The sequence below is a fragment of the Apodemus sylvaticus genome, chromosome 19, assembly GCF_947179515.1.
Source record: "Apodemus sylvaticus chromosome 19, mApoSyl1.1, whole genome shotgun sequence".
NCBI classification, from domain to species: domain Eukaryota; kingdom Metazoa; phylum Chordata; class Mammalia; order Rodentia; family Muridae; genus Apodemus; species Apodemus sylvaticus.
Window position 1 is genome coordinate 35,230,161 of NC_067490.1, and position 19,545 is coordinate 35,249,705.

The following is a 19,545-nucleotide window of genomic DNA, read 5'->3' on the forward strand; positions in this document are numbered from 1 at the left end:
GAGAGATAGCTTAGCAGCTAAGAGCACTGACTGCTCTTTCAGAGGTCCTGAGTTCCATTCCCAGCAACCACATGGTGGCTCACAACCATCTGTAATGGGATCCAATGCCCTCTTCTGGTGTGTCTGAAGACAACTACAGTAAACTCACATACATAAAATAAATAAATCTTTAAAGGAAACAACACTTACTATATCTACTTTAGAGTGATGTGTGTGTGTGTATGTGTGTGTAAGATCTCATATAGTATAAGCTGATCTTGAATTCACTATGTAGCCAAGGATGACCTTGGAATTCTGATTTTCCTACTTCATCCCAGTCTCCCTCGTATTATAGACTAAAAACCTCAACTAAAATAAGTTAGCCATTCCTCCCTTAAAAACAAAACCCCTCCAAAGAAGCCTTGTTGAAGCCAGGCATGTTGGCACATTCACCTGTAATCTCAGGACTTAGGAGATGGAGGCAGGAAGATAAGAAATTCAAGGCTATCTTTAGCTGAGAGCAATTTGTAAATTAGAATGAGCTACTACAGGAGACCCTATCTTAGAAAACAAAACACAACAAAGTGGAAGCCACGTTGAATGCCACATTGACTTGTACCATTTTGGCTCGAATAAGGTACATTCAATGCTCAGAAAACAAAACTGCTCAGTTGATTTCTTGGTGGAAGAAATTGTCACATCCATTTTCAATGAAAGGGTTCCTAAACTTCATTAGGATCAGCTCTAGGTCCCCTTCATCTCAGAACTCTGGGTTGGAAAGAAGTGGGCAGTCTGCTCCAACCCATGGACAGAAAGAGGGGAGACAGTCCCAAGCCCCAGAATAGTCATTACAGAAGGTTTTGCATCCTGAATCAAGAGGTTGAGACATTTATGAAGGGAGACTGAAGAACTTTGGAAAATCCCACCAGTCCCCTTCCCTCCAGGAAGAGAAAGGTCATAGAGCACATAAGAACCCCTCCCCTCCAGAAGGGAGAGGCTAATTACATTCCTCAGAAAGACTGACCATTGGCCACCTGCAGATAAGGGGCATTTGCTACCTCATTTCCTAAGAACCAATCAGTTTAAAAGTCACACTGCTCTGCTGATCATATTGTGCCTAGTTGCTGATGCTCCATTCTGCCCCTGGAAACTGTATAAAAACTGGCCAAAAGGGGCTGCCGGAGGTGGCTGCCTCTCCTTTGGGTGCAGGACTACGCCGATGTACTGGAACAATAAATTCCTCTTGCTTTTGCATTGATCCCCAGCTCCCTGTTATTCACTCAGGGGCCTCCGGCAAGCAACAACTCGTCAGAGTCTTAGAAGACAGCTCTGTACAAAAGGGCTTGAAGATCGTAACAATCTGTGGGAAAAGAGGGCAGGAATTTTCATTCATTGGGGACTGCTTTCTTCATATTTATTTCATGCGTATGAGTATTTTTACCTGCATGTACATATCACACATGATTGTACATAGTGTATGCCTGGTGACTGCACAGGGACCAGAAGATTGATGGTTGTGAGCCACGTGCGTGCTGGGAACCAAACTCAGGTCTTCTGCAAGAGCAGTAAGTGCTCTATCTGTTAGGAATAGCCACATTCCAGAATCAGGGGCGCCCCCTATCTGCCTTCAGTGATTAAGTGTCCTCAAAAGCCACCAAATTCGACACATTTCCACTGTCACCAACAACCATCACAGCTGACCCTCTGTCCCTTGTTCCACTCAGAAGCAGCCTTCTCCTCTGCTTCCCAATAAATTTCCTGCATGTGGGGTCTGTTTCACGTTATGATGTTTATAGAGTTCGTAGGCCTACCTATAGCCTCAAAAACCCTAATACCATCCCTCCAACACCTCAGTTGGGGACGCAAAAAAAGCACCATCTCATGCCAAACAACACTCAGACATTTTGACTCTTCTCTGTGCTGGTGGCCCTTTCTGTTTTGCTTTTGCACATCTTTTAAATTCATCATTATTAGAGAATGGGGGAAGGGTCTTATTTCTCACATCCAAGCATAACCCTGCTGTGAAGTGTTGCTTGCCTGCTCTTAACTGAGTAGTTGCCGCTTGATTTTTAAGAGGAGGTTCTCCTATACTAAAACATTTGAAAAAGTGAAATTTTATTGTTAACTCAAACGAGAGCTCAGTAGCTCTTAATTTTGACCATCTTATTATTACCACATAATTTTGGCCGTCTTGGTTATTAATACTCTTGTCTCAGGCCGTGTTCTTTGATTGGCAAACCTGTTTTCATTTCAGAGTCAGTCTGAGCCCTACATTTCTAAAATTAGGGCACACACTTTCTAAGGATGTCTGGTTCTTGGACAGCGGTGTTGTGAGTGTCACAGCACTGAAACCCAGCATCTAAGTCCTTCTTTGTTACTGCCTATTTCCTCCCTTCTCCCTCGCTCTTTCTTTTTCTTTCTGAGTCTGGGTCTCATGTAGCCCAGTCTGGCCTAGAATTTATTATGTAGCTAAGGAAGCTCTAAAACTTCCTGCCCCCACATCCCCAGTGCAAGGACTGATATTATAAGCAGATAAGGAGGCACTCTAAGAACCACCAAAACACCTTCTCAGCCCTGTAATCTCTACTCTTATCTGTGTGTCAAGTTCTTTCTAAGGCTTCAATCACAAATCTCCAAGTGACTGGGACAGGACATAAATCAGGGAAGAAATAATTTTTACTTCCCATAGGTAATTGGTGGCCCTGTGTCATGGGAAAGAACTATTTAGTGATCCTAAATAGTAGAACATCTGTCAGCAGACTTGAAACCAAGTCCTCCTGATCAGGACAGCAGGAGCTCCCTATCTTGAGTGCAACCCCTGTCTGCTACATCCGCAACTGGAAAGGAAAGCCTTTATTTCTGTGCATGAATAAAACAGAGCTGTGTTATCAACTGCCTGCTCCAGGCTAACCTGGAATCTGTGCAGCAGTTCACAGCTCTTGTCCACAGACTGCCCTCCCTATCCTTGCACGGCAAGGCAATGAGTGCAGAACTAGAAACAGTCCCAACTCGTTTCTGGTGGGTATGTGGTTTTGATTTTGGAGCTAAACGACTAAGTCGCTAGCTATCTTATGGGTGAAAGGGTCCCCTGAACAACACTAAAAAACACAGTCCCTTCCTTCCCCCACCCCCTACCCCCCATAGCCAGTGTCAATGGAAAAAAAACCACACAGGCACCAAATCAAAACCTACCTCCTTTGAGGCTTGTCACAAATTAAAAGGAACAAGAGAAATGCCTCTTCAACTCCACATTAGCCACCTGGAGCCCCTTCTGAACTACATATATAATTTTCCCGACAGATGAGGACATGCCTGGTGGGGCTCAGTGGCCTTCCCTGGGAACAGCACTGGCAAGGCTAGCCACTTGGCACACTGTCAGCTGCCAGGAAAGTGGTACCCAGCATGGTCCAGCTTTGTGCTGAAGGACGGGACATGCTGATGAGACAATTGCCAAGACGTACTGAAGCTACATTTAGCTTTCTGCCCATTTCTCATTTTGGTTTTCAATGCAGTCAAATAGCAGGGTTTTTCCAGGCTCACTAATTGCAGCAAGGTCATTCATTGTACAAAAATGATAGAATCTTCAGAGCCATTTTCTTTGAAAAGGAGAATTAGCATGAAAAAGGAGACAGTCTTGGGTTGTGCCATTAAAACCACAGTTGCAGAACAATGTAAGTGGTGCCCCTGGAGAAATTTTGGTCTCTGGTTCGCAGACAAAAAAAAAAAAAAAAAAAAAAAAAAAAAAAAAAATCAGAGCCAGACAGATTCCTAGACAAAGGTGCAGCTTTCTTTCCTTGGGGTTCGGGGACTCAAGAGTGAAGACTTGCCTCTCTGATCAGCACAGCACCCTACCAAGCCATCCTTGACAAAGGGTGGCAATTGAATTAGTGTTTCCAGGGAAGTAGCTTTTCCTCCCTGGAGGCGATGGTTATGTTAATGACTACCAGAAGGGAACTTTTAGAAAAAAAAAAAAAAACCCAGCCTTTTATATGCTGGAAATTACTTTCAAGGTTCTGTGTTTTTAACTTCCAAAAGCTTAAGAATTTTACTATTTACTCCCTCAGGTCTGAGAGGAGAATTATTTGTAAAATGGTGGTTTCTGAGTTTTTGTTTTCTCTCTTTAGAATTAAAACCAAAAATCAAGAATCATAATGACAAGATGCTATTGTAGTATGCTAAATACCTACCATCCAGGAAACTTAGAAATCTTACTTATTAAAAAAAAAATCAGGCTGAGCGGTAGCGATGCACACCTTTAATCCCAGCACTTGGGAGGCAGAGGCGGGCGGATTTCTGAGTTTGAGGCCAGCCTGGTCTACAGAGTGAGTTCCAGGACAGCCAGGGCTACACAGAAAACCCTGTCTCAGGGGGGGAAAATCATAGTTCCTACTGTTTCCATTTATCTTGTTTTTAGTGTGGTATAAACATTAACAGTTAATGTAAAGGTATATTTGTAAGTCATTGATAATGGTTAAAAATATATGATGGGGGTGGAGATACAGGAAAGAGAAACTGATCTTTGAACTTCTTGATTTCCTATGGCTCAAAGCACAGAGCAAAGCAAAACTGACTACCATTTCCTTCCGCCAAGACCACCCTGGCTTCTCAGTAATCCTCTCAGCAAGCTCTGTGACTCCTTTCTCAAGCAACCTTGGTTTGGTTCCAGGATGTCCTTCTGAAAAGTCCCATTGAAGTGGCCATTTCCTCCAGCAAGAGACACACATGAGTCACAAGCCGGGGGTGTATGTAACACACAAGGCAAGGGCTCAGATGGCCTTTGTCACACTGAATTGGGATGGTGTGGTGCTTAATTAAGAGCGAACTTCTAGGGTCAGCTGTTCACTTGAATCCTAAGTGCTGGGCGAATTTAGCAAGTTCCTTGAGCTTCCTTATTATGCACAGTGGTTAGTAACAGAATCCATGTTTTAGAGTTATTCAGAGGGGAGAATATCGGGAGGAAGCAGGTTCTGAGTCCTGTACACATACAGCTAGGTGTTGGGTCACGTGGACCTCCAATCCTGTTTCACAGATTTCCACACTGAAAGTGAATGGAAAACCAAGCTGTTAAGTTTCAAACAGGGATAGGCGGCGGCGGCGGCGGCGGCGGCGGCGGCGGCGGCGGCGGCGGCGGCGGCGGCGGCGGCGGCAGGGTCACCTATTTAACCTCTCAAAATTTCCCTGTCTCCTCCCCTCTCTCCCTCCCTCCATCTCTGTCTCCCTATCTTCAGGGAGGCTCCTCCAGCCTCATCCTCTAAGACTGGTGAACTCATGAGAACTGTTCCTAAATAAACCTGCTTTTATACTTCTAATTTGGCTTCAACTGGCCTATTATGTTGGTGGAAAAACCTATTACAAGCTTCCCTTAAATGAGGATATCTGCAGACAGTAAAGTCCAGATGTGACTCCTCCTTTGGTGTGAAGACAGTGACATTCAAATTTCTCTTCAGTAAGAAGTCAGCTTTATATATTTGCTGAAAAAATCAAACTACATGTAAACATTGTTTAAACATCTGGAATGGCAAAGGCAATGCTAAACATTCAAGAATAAGAAAAGATGGATAAAGGGTACCCCTCTGCTCAAAGACATCCACTGCCCAACACCTCTGGTAACGGTGAAATAACTGTCCAAATCTGAAATATATGTTCTGCTAAAGGTTCAGAGCACAGCAAAGAGGGAGGGACTGCAGCTACAGGACATCAGAGATTTTTCTAGAACAGGTGATCCTTGACTGGGAAATTTGATATCAGCAAATATAAAGGGCTCAAAGCTGAATGAAGTGATAGAGTGTCTTGGTTATGAAACGAGATACCAGAGTTGAAAAGGCTGATCACAGAAGGACAGTTATGGGGAATGGGGGAGGTGACATGCCTCCCGCCAGAACTCGGGACACTGGGCAGGTGGACTCTGGGAGTTGGACTGTGCACGGCCCCACGCCACCGGTGGGCATCTAGCTGTGATGTGCCATGAGACCCCAGTCTGTGGGGGGTGGGGAAGGCTCAGTCTTGGGGTTCTCGGTCTGCTGGATATTGCCAGCAGACACTGCTGGATGTCGTGGAAGAGCTGAGAACCAGGTGGGCCCCCTCCCCGGGGGGGCTTTGGCCTGAGGCAGAAGGGAAGATGGCCGGTGTGTGTGGGGTGCGGGGGGGTGGGGGGGGTGGGGGGGCGGCTGCTGGCTGGTCCTTGGCGAGAGTCCTTGGTCTGGTCTGGCAGCTTGGCTCAGCGGGTGACCATGGTTAGAACACTGTGAGGTTTTCCACGGGATGTTAGGTGCAGCTCGTTGGGGGGGAACATTGCTCCAGCATGGTGGGTCCAGATGAGAAGCAGTCCATGGTTTTTGAGTTTATTGTAGAGAAGGGAAGGGAGGTAGGGAGGGAAGGAAGGAGGGAGGGAGGGAAGGAAGGAGAGGGGGAGGGGGAAAGGGAGGGAGAGAAGGTAAAAAAGTAGAGGACAGCCATGGCCACGTGGAAAGACCACGTGGAGAGACGGGAAAGGGAATGCGGGGAGAAGGAAAGCAAGGAGACAAAGGAGAACAAGAGAGTAAGAGAAAAGACCAAAAGAGAGAGAGGAGGCGGCGGCAAGCGGCCCCTTTTATAGTGAGCAAGGCCTACCTGGCTGTAGCCAGGTGACTGTGGGGGTGGAGTCCAGACAGAATACCAGGGGCTTGGGGCGTTGCCTACGTGACTGATGGCCACAGGATTATGGAGTTGGGGGCCTCATGTCAGAAACCTAGTGTCTGGGAGCATGGCCAACAGGCCAACTTGTAGAATTAATCTGCGGAGTCTCCGGAAGTTAAGCCTTGCTCAACCAGAACACAGCCTTTCGCGGTCCCACAGACAGTACTGGCTTGGCAAGCAATTTCAGGAAGGGCAGACTGCAGGAGATAGGTATCCAGCGCCCCTCCCCCTCCCCCCTACAAGTTCTTCATTCCCAAGCCCCTTACCCCACCCCTATAAAGGGTCCCAGCCAGCTTTTTACCTAAGCAGATCCTTAAGTCTCTTACTCCTGCCCCCCTACCTCCCACTCCCTCCCCACCCCGCACCCCCACCTCCACTAGCTGCCCCTTTCTGTGTCTACTAATAATCACACTCTTGTCTATTATAGGTTTGACTCTTGTCTTTTTTTGCCTTGTTTTTTTTACACTGCCTCAAAAAATCTAACATGATGCATTTAGGGGGAAAACATAGGGATGGGGTAGGGAGAGGGTTTGGAGAGCCTATATGAAGATCTATATGAAGATTGGAGAGCAAAAAGCCCGAATTCCACACTACCATGTTTCTGCAGATGCTAGAACAGAATGATTGATTGATTGAGTGAGTGAGTGATTGATTGATTTTTAGCTTTTGAAATAGGGTTTCTCTGTATAGCGCTGGCTGTCCTGAAACTCAGAAATCTATCTGCCTCTGCCTTCCGAGTGTTGTTGGTATTAAAGGTGTGAGCCACCTTTCTTTGCACAAAACACAACCATTTTTAAAATACAAACTATTATGACAAAATTTAACACTATTTGAATGGCTTAGAAAACAGTGGGGGCTGGAAATCAGTCTGGCGGTTGTTGGGGTTTTGTGTAAGCTCCACCCCACACCTACCTGGCAATAGCCAGGTATGCCCCGCCCCAGAGATATGGCCCACTATAAGAGGGGCTACTTGCTCCTCCTCTCCCTCTTTGCTCTCCGCTCTCCCACATACTCTCACCTCTCTGCCCCTGGGGCTTTCTTCCCCCCCCTCCACGTGGTCATGGCCGGCCTCCACTCTCTCTTTCTCTCTCTCTCTCTCTCCCTCTCTCTCTACCACTAACTCCCATCCCCTATTCTGAATAAACTCTATTCTATACCATGTCTGTGTGTGTGTGGTCCCTTAGGGGCAGAGGTGCCCAGGCAAGGGCCCGCCTGGACACCTTCCCCCACGCCGCCTAGCCACACTCACCTAACCCCTATATTCCCCCTACTTCATCATCCTGCAGACTCCTTCAGCGGTTCCTCCGAAAACTGGGCACCTCACTTCCAGAAGATCCTGCTATACCACTCCTGGGCATATACCCAGAGGATTCCCCACCATGTAATAAGGATATATGCTCTACTATGTTCATAGCAGCCCTATTTATAATTGCCAGATGCTGGAAAGAACCCAGGTATCCCTCAACAGAAGAGTGGATGCAAAAAATGTGGTATATCTACACAATGGAGTACTATTCAGCCATTAGAAACAATGAATTCATGAAATTCTTAGGCAAATGGATGGAGCTAGAGAATATCATACTAAGTGAGGTAACCCAGACTCAAAAGGTGAATCATGGTATGCACTCACTAATAAGTGGGTGTTAACCTAGAAAACTGGAATACCCAAAACATAATCCACACATCAAATGAGGTACAAGAAGAAAGGAGGAGTGGCCCCTGGTTCTGGAAAGACTCAGTGAAGCAGTATTCGGCAAAACCAGAATGGGTAAGTGGGAAGGGGTGGGTGGGAGGACAGGGGGAAGAGAAGGGGGCTTACGGGACTTTCGGGGAGTGGGGGGCTAGAAAAGGGGAAATCATTTGAAATGTAAATAAATTATATCGAATAAAAAAAATTAAAAAAAAAAATAAAAGAAAACAGTGGGGGTTGGCACGGAACGAGGAGAGTCAAGTAGTTTCCCAAGAAGAAATACAGGTTGATTCTCCCTTAAGAGCTTGGGACCAAGTGTCTGAGGCTGGGGAGGCATCTGCATCCCAGTATTTGCCTGGATTTCGACTGGGTTGCTCATTCCTCCTGTATGTTTCAAAGTAAATGTATGCATTCCCAGAACTGGCTCTGCTATCTCAATTGAGTCTCTACTGTTTTATAAATGTAAATAAATATAAGATGAATTGTTTTTCTAAAGCCTTCTTCTAAACAGCCTTCCCCTTCCTTCTCCTCCACAGTTCTATTTGAATAACAACACAAACTGGTTATTGGAAGACACCTAGTGTGAAATACCCAGAATTGGTAGTTTTGAATAGGGAAGAAAAAAAACAATTGGACATTGAAAGGGACATTGAAAGGGGAGGCAAAGAAATGTGATGATGACATCATAAATCACATTTGGGAGGCATACACCACTCACAGACCCTGATGTTGAGAAGTGTGATAAAGATATCTCCTAATGATTACCATCTATTGATTTATTTTTATTTTCTATTTACTTGCTTTTTGAGACAGGGTTTTATAGTCCAGAATGGCCTCCATCTCTCTTTGTAGCTGAGGATGACCTTGAACTCCAAGGCTCCTGCCTCTACTTTAAGTCCTGGGAGTCCTAGGATTAAGAGCACCATGCACAAGACTACTTTAGAAAGCAGTACTTGTTAGCATTTTGTCTAAGCTCCGCCCCACAGTTGCCTGGCAACAGGCAGGTGTGCCTTACTCTAAATAAAAGGGGCTGCTGCCCCCTCCTCTTTTGCTCTTCCCTTCTTGCTCCTGCTGTCCTCTTGCCCCTTCCCCACCTCTCTTCCCATTTTCCCCCTTCGCGTGCTCATGCCCAGCCTTTACCTCTCTGCTCTCTCTCTTTCTCTCTCTCTCTTTCTCTCTCCCCTCCCTCCCCTCCCCTCTTAACTCCCCTTCACCCCGTGCCCCGTGCCCAGGTGCCCTGAATAAACTCTCTTCTATACTATACCATCACGTGGCTGCTCCCTCAGGGGGAAGAGATGCCTCAGCATGGGCCCACGGAGTCACCCCCTTCTCCACACCTCACCACACATCCACCAAAACATATCCCCACTCTCTTTATCTTTTTATAAACACATCAGTACTATGCCAGGTGTGGTGGCTCTTGAAAGTAATCAAAGAACTGGGGAGACTGAGGCAGTAGGATTGCTGTGAGTTCAAAACCAGCTTGGGCTACACAGTTAATTTCAGGCTAGCTTGAGTTACAGTGAGATTCTGTCTCAAGACAGACAGTGATGGTTAAAAATGCAGTATCTGAATTTAATCACAAAGGACATCAAAGCAACCTAAACTCACAGGCTCTGTACAAAATAACTGGGTAGCACTAGTCAAACTTTGCAAAAGACAAACATTATAGGAGACCAAGGAGCCAAAGCTGATAAATGCTCCCCAATCTAGATGAGAAAGGGGACATTTTCCATCATTTTTCCTTCCTTCCTCTTGAGACAGGCTTTCACTAAAGCTGACTGGACTGGAACTGGCCATGAAGACCAGGCTGTCTTGATTTCTTCATCACGGCTGATTCTTCAGCACCAGCTGATCAGAATTGATTGACCCAGCAAAGCAAAGTTTCACTTTAGTGGGTGTGGTCTCTTAACTCACAGTTCTAACTGACAGAGCTCTGCCTGGTCTCTGCTTCTGAGTGCTAGGATTAAGCACATACAACATCTCATAGAGCACTTCTGAGTGCTGGTTTGTCCTTGTGTCTTAGTGAACTGTTGCAATTTTTTACTATGTCAAAGGCATTTGAAAGGGTCAGTCTCTTAGCAACACACACACACACTACTGTGCTAGTTTAGTATTTTGTCAACTAGACACAGCCACAGTTATCTAAGAATTGGGAACCATTTCTCAGATAGAAAAAAGTGTCAACATAAAACTGACTTGTAGAAGCCAGCCAGGCAGCGGTGTTGCATGCCTTTAATCCTAACACTTGAAAGGCAAAGACAGGAGGATCTCTATGAGTTCGAGGCTAGCATGGTCTACAAAGCAAGTTCCAGGACAGCCAAGGCTACACAAAGATACCCAATCTCAAAAAACAACAACAAAAACTGACTTGTAGAAAACTCTGTGGGAACATTTTCTTAATTAGTAGTTGATGTGGGTGACACCCATGGCCAGATGGTCCTGTCATGTATTTAAAAATTAGTCTGAGCAAGCCAGTTCCTGCCTTGGGTTCCTGCCCTGACTCTTTGAGTGGGAGAGTGTGATCTGAGAGAGTTGTAAACTGAAATAAACCCTTTCTTCCCTAAAGCTCCTTTTGGTCAATTTTTTTTTTTTTAAATCACATCAATAGAAAGCCTAAGACAGAATTTGTATGAGGTTCATATGATATTGCTGTGACAGACCAACCTTGTTTTGGGGAGGACTATGGAAGAATTTCAGAACATTGGATTGGAAAAGCCATTGAGTCTGCATAGCTTAATGAGCTTAGGAGACACGAATATTGAGAGAAATGCAGATGACAGAGACCTGACTTGTGAAGTTTCAGAAGGAAGATCGAAAGTACCTCAAAGTCTCTATCAATATTAATTTAATATTGATATTAAATTAATAATCTGTGATTCTTGTCAGCAGGGATGGAAGAACTGGCTGTGATTAACAAGAGACAACACCCACTAAAGTGAAACTTTGCTTTGCCAGGATAATTGGTACTGATCAGCTGGTACTGGAGAATCAGCTGGGATTAAGAAATCTTTGGGTAATCTTTCCTCTGGGCCAGAGGCAGCCATGACTGTACCTTGTGCGGGCAGAGAGCTTTCCCAGGTGTTACTGGTTTTAAAGGCATGGAGGAGTCGTGAAGAGAAGGTGAGGAGGCTTGGCGTCATATGGTGGGAGTTCCTGAGGGGAGTCCAGGAGAGGCTATTAGTGAAGGTACAGCCCAGTTGCAAAAGAGACCCAGAATTTGAGATGCCAGTACCATGGAACGGTTCATCAACAACAGCAGATCTCAAAGGAGGAAAGCTGTGGAGTAGCATCAGCTTCAGCCTAGGCGACAGGCTGTGTGTGCTGCAGAGTCGGGCAGGAGAAGTGGCCCAGGTGCTTTGGAGACCAGAAGCCAGTGATTGGCTAGCAGGCAACAAGCACTTTCTTCTTCACACTGTTGGACTTTTTTGATTTGATTGTGACTGTGAACTCTTGAAATAAGGGTATTTAGCCTAGCTTTTATTTGTTTTATAAGAATGTACGGAGTATTTTTGGTTTCTTAAAAAAAAAAACAAAAACAAACATACAAATAAGAATATGTTTTCATTTTAATCCCAGGCTGCTTCAGATTGTCCAGAGTGGTTGACTAGAAGGGATGTGAGTTTGCAGTTGCATGATGTTTGGAATTATGAGAGCTTTTTATATGGTATATAAATGCTAGGGCCCCAGAGGCGGTGTGTGTGTGTGTGTATGTGTGCATGTGTGCTGGGCTGCAGGGAAGTGCCAAGATGTCGCTGGAAGGAGAAGGGAGCTGGAGTTGGTTCACGGATCCCCAGGCCTTGAACATCCAGATGCTGCTGGGAGTAGAGGAAGAACTGAGAACAGAATTGAAGACTGAGGGCTGGGGACAGCATCTAGCCCGGGGCTGGGAGTGGATGAGGGGTGGGGGGAAGCAGAGCTCTGGCTTGTCCTAGTGGTGATTGTCCTTAGCTTGGTGGAGGCAGGCTTGGTGGCGGTTGTGGCTGGGAGCACAGAGAGGCCTTCTACTGGAGAGAATTATGCTATGGATCTGTAGTCGAATGCCTTTTCCATGATCCCCCACGGTGTTTTTGGCAGAAAATGGATGTATAATGTACCCTACCTACTTCTCTTGGTGGACCTGACATTAAATACCTTTTGCAGGGAGGACTGTCTTGGAAGGAAAGATTATGGGCTTAAGCCCTCAGGCTTCTAGGTACTTCATTAGCATGGAGAATTCTGTTCTGGGTCTATGTGTGTTCCAAGTCAGGAATCTGGCGGGGAGCAGGGAGCAGGGAGCGGTCTAAGTCTCAGGGTGTGCCCACGAGTGTCCAGGTCTCAGCCTGCTGTACCTCACCAAACTTCCTGGCAATGGTTTTACAATGGCATGTGCAAAAAACCAGGAAGAATAATTAGATACCCTGAAGGTGGAGATCACACTTGCCCCAAGGAATTCCATGCCCTTAACCAGCAGGAAGCAGTTTGATGACATCACCTGTCTTTCCAACTCCTGACTTTATTCAGGGACAACTTTCCTTTCTTTTCTATCATTTTTATTTCTCTTACCTAGTGTTAAAGGGTTGAAGGGGTGGAAGAAAAAGTGTCTATCTGTGTATCATGTGCACACCTGGTGGTGTCTGAAGAGCCAAAAGAAGGAGTCAGATCTCCTGGAATTAGAATTACAGATGATTGTGAAGCACCCTGTGGCTTCTGGGAATTGAACCCTTGTCATCTGGAAGAACAATCAATGCTCATAATTGGGTGTCTTAGTCAGGGTTTCTATTCCTGCACAAACATCATAACCAAGAAGCAAGTTGGTGAGGAAAGGGTTTATTGAGCTTACACTTCCACGTTGCAGTTCATCACTAAAGGAAGTCAGGACTGGAACTCAAGCAGGCCAGGAAGCAGGAGCTGATGCAGAGGCCATGGAGGGATGTTTCTTACTGGCTTGCTTCCCCTGGCTTTCTCAGCTTGCTCTCTTATAGAACCCAAGAGCACCAGCCCAAGGATGGTACCACCCACAAGGGGCTCTCCCCCCTTGATCACTAATTGAGAAAATGCCCCACAGATGGATCTCATGGAGGCACTTCCCCAACTGAAGCTCCTTTCTCTGTGATAACTCCAGCCTGTGCCAAGTTGACACACAAAACTAGCCAGTACACTGGGACATCTCTCCAGCATCGGACTTTGGATATTTTAAAGAGACTTTGGACTTTTAAAGAGACTTTGGATTTTTTTTTTAAAGTCAACTTTTAAAGTATTTAAATTTTTAAAGACTGTGGGACTTTTAAACATTGGAATGTTTTATATTATTAGGGACAGATGGGAAGGGAAAGGTTATAACTAAATAGTGATGTGTTTATGTGTAAGGGTGAAAGGGCAACAGTTGTCCTAGTTAGGTTTTTGGTCAACGTGACTGTGGTGGTTTGAATATGCTTGGCCCATGTGAAGTGGCACTATTAGGATATGTGGCTCTGTTGAAATAGTTGTGGCTTTGTTGGAGGAAGTGCATCACTGTATGTGTGTGTGGGGGCTTTGAAGCTCTACCCAGTGGGAAAGAGACTCTCCTACCTGCAGGCGTGAAAGTTTGTTCCTGGCTTCATTTAGATAAAGATGTAGAATTCTGTCCCTTCAGCACCAGGCCTACCTAGACACTGCTGTGTTTCCTGCTATGATATAATGGACTGAACCTCAGAACCTATAAGCCAGTCCCAATTAAATATTGTCCTTTATAAGAGTTTCCTTGGTCAAGGTGTCTGTTCACAGCAGTGAAACCCTAAGTAAGACACTGACAGAAGCTATAATCATTTGAGGAAAACCACTATTGAAAAAAATGCCTCCATAAAACTGGTGTGTAGACTCCTGGGCATATACCCAGAGGATTCCCCGGCATGCAATAAGGACACATGCTCTACTATGTTCATAGCAGCCCTATTTATAATAGCCAGATGCTGGAAAGAACCCAGATGCCCCTCAATGGAGGAATGGATACAGAAAATGTGGTATATTTACACAATGGAATACTACTCAGCAATTAAAAACAATGAATTCATGAAATTCTTAGGCAAATGGGTCGAACTGGAAAATATCATCCTAAGTGAGGTAACCCAATCACAAAAGAACACACATGGAATACAGTCACTGATAAGTGGATATTAGCACTGAAGCTCTGAATACCTAAGACATAAATTCATATATCAAATGACTCCCAAGAAGGAAGGAGAGGTCCCTGGAAGGCTTGTTCCAGCATTGTAGGGGAGTACCAAGTAGGAGGGGGTTGATAGAAGAATGGGTAAGGGAAGAGGGCATAGGGAACTTATGGGAAGAGGGGAACCAGGAAAGGGAAAATCATTTGGAATGTAAACAAAGAATGTAGAAAAATAAAAAAATTATAATAAAAAATTAAAAAAAAAAACTGGTGTGTAGGAAAGTCTGTAGGGATTTTCCTCAATTAATGATTGATGTGGGAGGCCCCAGCCTACTGTGGGTGGTACCACCCTTGGCTGTGTGGTCCTGGGCTATATAAAATAGCAGTATGAGTAAACCATGGAGAACAAGCATTGCTTTCTGGCCTCTCTGCTTCAACTGTACCTTGAGGTCCTTCCCTGACTTCCCAGAGTAAGGAAATGTGACCTGCGACTTACAAGCTGAAATAAACCTCTTCCTCCCCAAGTTTGCTTTTTGGTTATGGTGTTTTATCAAAGCAATAGAAACCAAAATGAATACAAATACCTTCTAACTGTTGGCTGAACTGGAGGGTCAGCTATAGTCATAACAGACAACAAACACCACCCCACCTTATCTGCATAGGACTTTTAACAGCAACAATCTCCAGTGTGTATCTGCACAATTCCTATAAGATGGAGGGGGGGTGTATTCACAATTATTGACCGTTCACCTTGTTGCAAAGAACAGGCCCCCCCCCCCACTCTGTGTGTGTGTGTGTGTGTTTGTGTGTGTATGTGTGTGTGTGTGTGTATGTGTGTGTTTGCGCATGCTGCCTTCCTGAGTGTAAGAGGTGGCGAGTTTAGAAGCCCGAGGTTGATGCTGAGATGTCTTTCCTTGATCACTGTTACACCTTCCTTTGAGACAGGGCCTGAACCGGAAGTTCATTGCATTATACTGGGTGGCCATCAAGTTCTCCAGGACCCGCTGTCTCCACCATGATGGGGTTACAGGCACTTGCCTCCATGCTTGCCTTTTACACGGGTTCTGGGGATCCAAACTCAGGCCTATAAATTGCTTGTGCAGCAATTACTTTACCTACCAAGCCACCTCCCCAACCTCCTAAAGAATGTTAAAAATGCACAAAGTATGATTCAAGCAATGAACCATGGAAAGTTAGTTAACTGCCCACTAATGAAACCTGTCCAACTTCAGCACATTCACAACAGCTACTGTGAGCACATCCCAAGAATGTGGACTCTTGGCATAGATAGCCGACACTCATGCCAGAAAATGTTATCCTTTTTCAAAACATTAACCTACATTCAAAATACCAAAATCTCTAAGTCATAATGTCCATTACCAGTGGGTTTTAACAATTAGTTGGTTAATGAAAAGTACTGAACTATTTGAACTCAAAGAACCCAGCCGTTTCCGTCACACACGAACGTGCTAGAGTTGACATCTTTCAGAACTACAGGAGTCATTCCAGAACATGTGGTCCCTACTGGATGCACTTCTGTGGCCATTCTCTAACACAGCTGTGGTCTCTGGGATACTGTGGCCACACAGTTGCGGAAGCCCCGAACCTCCCCAGGGATGGAGCAACAGAACACAGAGCTGACCCTTGCCTAGGCTCAGGTCACAGGAGGACAAAATGTTTCTGCCTTCTCTTTCTGCATTCCCAGGGGAAGTTCAAACTGACCCGGGGTCTATTTTAACCCAGTTAAAGCATATGCCTGGCTAGTGGTTTCCATCAAAGGGAATCTTTAAAGCAGCCACAAAAGAACACTGAACATCGTTAAGCCTGTTGTCTTAACATTGCTAACTACACTACTACTTATTCCTTGTGTCTGAGCCAAAAATCACTGCACAGCATACTAATGGGCTCATGCCGCACAAGGCAGCCTTGAACTGAGTATCTGCTGAAGGATGGCCTGAGCCTATCGCCTCTACCTCCCAAGTACTAGATGACAGGACAGACCTGTACTGCTCCATCCCCCATCCCCCACCTCCTATTCACTGTTTTTTTCGAATGATAGAGGAAAGAACAATAGATACCTGTGTCTTCAAGCCACAAAAATATAGAATCAAACTTCCCCTCATCCTTTAATGATCTAATTGTGTAGTCCTGATCAAGCTACCAGTATAAATCTCAATATGAATCCATTTATCTGTCGAATAAGAAATTAATGAGTTACCCAAAGATGTGTGTGTGTGTGTGCATCATAGAAAATGCGTCAGGGCTGCTTATGCCCACTGACACATTCAATATAATCATTTTTATGAACACAAATCCTGTTTGTAAAAGACAAATACAACTTTATAAAGAAAAAAAAACTTGAAAGAGTAATAATTATCTTTTATCACCATGCCAAATCAGAATTTACTACCCATTTCTCAATAAAGAATTCACATCTTAAAAAATTCAAAAAACCTAGGGCTAGAGATGTAGCCTAGTTGGTAGAGTACTTACCCAGCATGCACTGATCCCTGACACCAAATAACCTAGGCATGGTGTGGTTCATGCCTATAACCCCAGTGCTCTATAGCCAATGAAATGGGTAGATTATCCTTGGCTACAATAAATAAAAGACCAGCCTGGACTACATGCGATCCTATCTCAAAAAAAAGAAAGAAAGAAAGAGAGAAAGAAAGAAAGAAAGAAAGAAAGAAAGAAAGAAAGAAAGAAAGAAAGAAAAGAAAGAGAGAGAAAGAGGGAGGGAGGGAGGGAGGGAGGAAAGAAGGAAGGGAGGAAGGAAGGAAGGAAGGAAGGAAGGAAGGAAGGAAGGAAAGAAGGAAGGAAGGAAGGAAAGAAGGAAAGAAGGAAAGAAGGAAGGAAGGAAGTAGAAAAAGTCAGGAATCTAAACATGTAGATGACAAGATTTGTGCAAGATTTTTGTCTTCGGTTTCCAATTATCTAACTCCAGTCTCCTGGGACTTAGAACCAAAAGACCGCCATGAAGGTGGATTAGCTACTTTTACTTTGCTGTTGCTGTGAGTGCTGACAGAAGCAACTTAGAGGAGAAAGGGTCCCCCTCCCCCCCTCGCAGTTCAAGCTAAGTCTAGTGGTAGGCGGCTGGTCACTTTGCATCCACAGTCTGGAATCAGACAGTGATAAATGCTCACACTCAAAAATTTTTTTTTTAATTCAGTGTGTAGTTTGGGGAATTTTCCCACTTAAAGGAATTTTCATGCCCAGAAAAGGTGATTCTATATTTTGTAAAAGTTGACTGTCAATATAAACTACCAAAGATGATTATCTCAGGCATAATCAGAATACCATAGCACAAGAATCTGAATTTGAAAGGTTATTTAGAAAAACTCCCTTTATGCAGTTGTCCCTTCTCCTGGAAACTGACTTAAGCCCCAGCTGAGAGTTCTTCCCTTGCTTCTCTGTGTCTCTGCTCAGGTGTTTCCATACTGGAAGGGCCCACCTGACCACCCCACTGACATTATCATAAAACAGGCTCCTGCTATAGGATTCCTTCTTTTTTGTTCTTACAACCTGTCACATTATAAATGCATTTGTTGGGCTGGAGAGATGGCTCAGCTATTAAGAGCACTGACTGCTCTTCCAGAAGTCCTGAGTTCAAATCCCAGCAACCACAGGATGGTTCACAACCATCTGTCATGAGATCTGATGCCCTCTTCTGGTGTGTCTGAAGACATCTACAGTGTACTTATATATAATAATGAGTAATTTTTTTTGTTTGTTTTTTGGATTTGTTTTTATCAAGACAGGGTTTCTCTGTGTAGCCCTGGCTGTCCTGGAACTCACTCTGTAGGCCAGGCTGGCCTCGAACTCAGAAATCCGCCTGCCTCTGCCTCCCAGAGTGCTGGGATTACAGGCATGCGCCACCACCGCCCGGCTAATAAGTAAATCTTTAAAAGAAAAAAAATTAAATGCAGTTGTCTTTTCCCCAGGGGTAATCTCCATTAAGAGGAATTTTGTTTGTTCATAGAATATAACCCAGTTCTTCACAGAATGTCTAAATCACAGTCACTACTCACTAAGTACTGGCCAAGTAAAGGAATGTGTATGTTTTAGCCAAAGGCCACATTTCTGATTCAGTTTCCAGCAAGGGAGAAATGTAAGTGAATCTTCTGAGACACACAGGGCAGACTACATATAGTATTTCCTTTATGTTTCAGCTTTTCAAGCAAGTGTATCTAAGTTAACCTGCATGCAAGTTACCCTGAGAGTTTACACAAATCAAGGTTCTCTTACAGATCACCAGGCTGTGCTGCTAACCCAACGCACTGCCTGCTTTCCTCCCATCTCAGTCTGTCCATCCTTACAGATCTCCACACCCCTTCCTTACCATACTGATCTGTCGCACTGCTGAAGAGGAGATAGTCAGAAGCGCAGGTCTGGGACTCAATGTTCAAATCTCCCAATCTCAGAATAAGTCTCTTCCCCTTCGGGACTGTGATGATCTTTTCACACACAGTGTGATTGGGGTAAGTTCCTGGATAATTCTTAGATGTCATCGTGCCACTGTCCTGAGAAGTCACTATATGCCCACAGCCATCACCTGGTAAAGAAGGAAGAACACAAAGTGTAATTGGCTCCTACTACAAGCAAGACTCCTCTACACTCTTTGTCTTGAGCATTGCATTTTGGTTTTTTGTTTGTTTGTCTGTTTGTTTGTTTTGCTTTTGTTTTTCCTGAGAGAAGGAAGGGTGAAATAACAAAGCCTGAGCAGGAATCATACACTGTATCTTGTTTCAAGATTGTCCATCTTTGGTTCCCAGTTTCATCTAATGAACCCAGTGGGTCTCACGCTCTGAATTAGATGCAGACCTTAAGAAACACACAATTTGACAGAAAAACAGATATAAACAGCTTTCCATATACATAATAATTTAGGGGGTTTTAAATAAGAATGAGTACTCACTTCAGTTCTACAGAAATGAGCCTGCCCCTCAAGTTATCTATGTCCTAAAGTCTTTGAACAGTTTTGTCAAGAAAAGGGGTTCTCTTTGCCACCTCATGACTGATGAGTCAAATCTCTGTCATATGACTGCTCACAGTTCTCCAACTGCTTCCCACC

The 19,545-nt window shown here is 44.6% G+C and overlaps 1 protein-coding gene across 1 annotated transcript in view; it reads right to left on the minus strand.

Moving 5' to 3' along the window:
• Dcbld1 (discoidin, CUB and LCCL domain containing 1) overlaps positions 1-19,545 on the minus strand; it is a 99,264-nt gene that overhangs the window by 43,424 nt on the left and 36,295 nt on the right. The window contains exon 2 of the mRNA XM_052164025.1: positions 18,814-19,026. Within this exon, the coding sequence (XP_052019985.1) occupies positions 18,814-19,026 (213 nt within the window). The remainder of the gene's footprint in view (positions 1-18,813; positions 19,027-19,545) is intronic.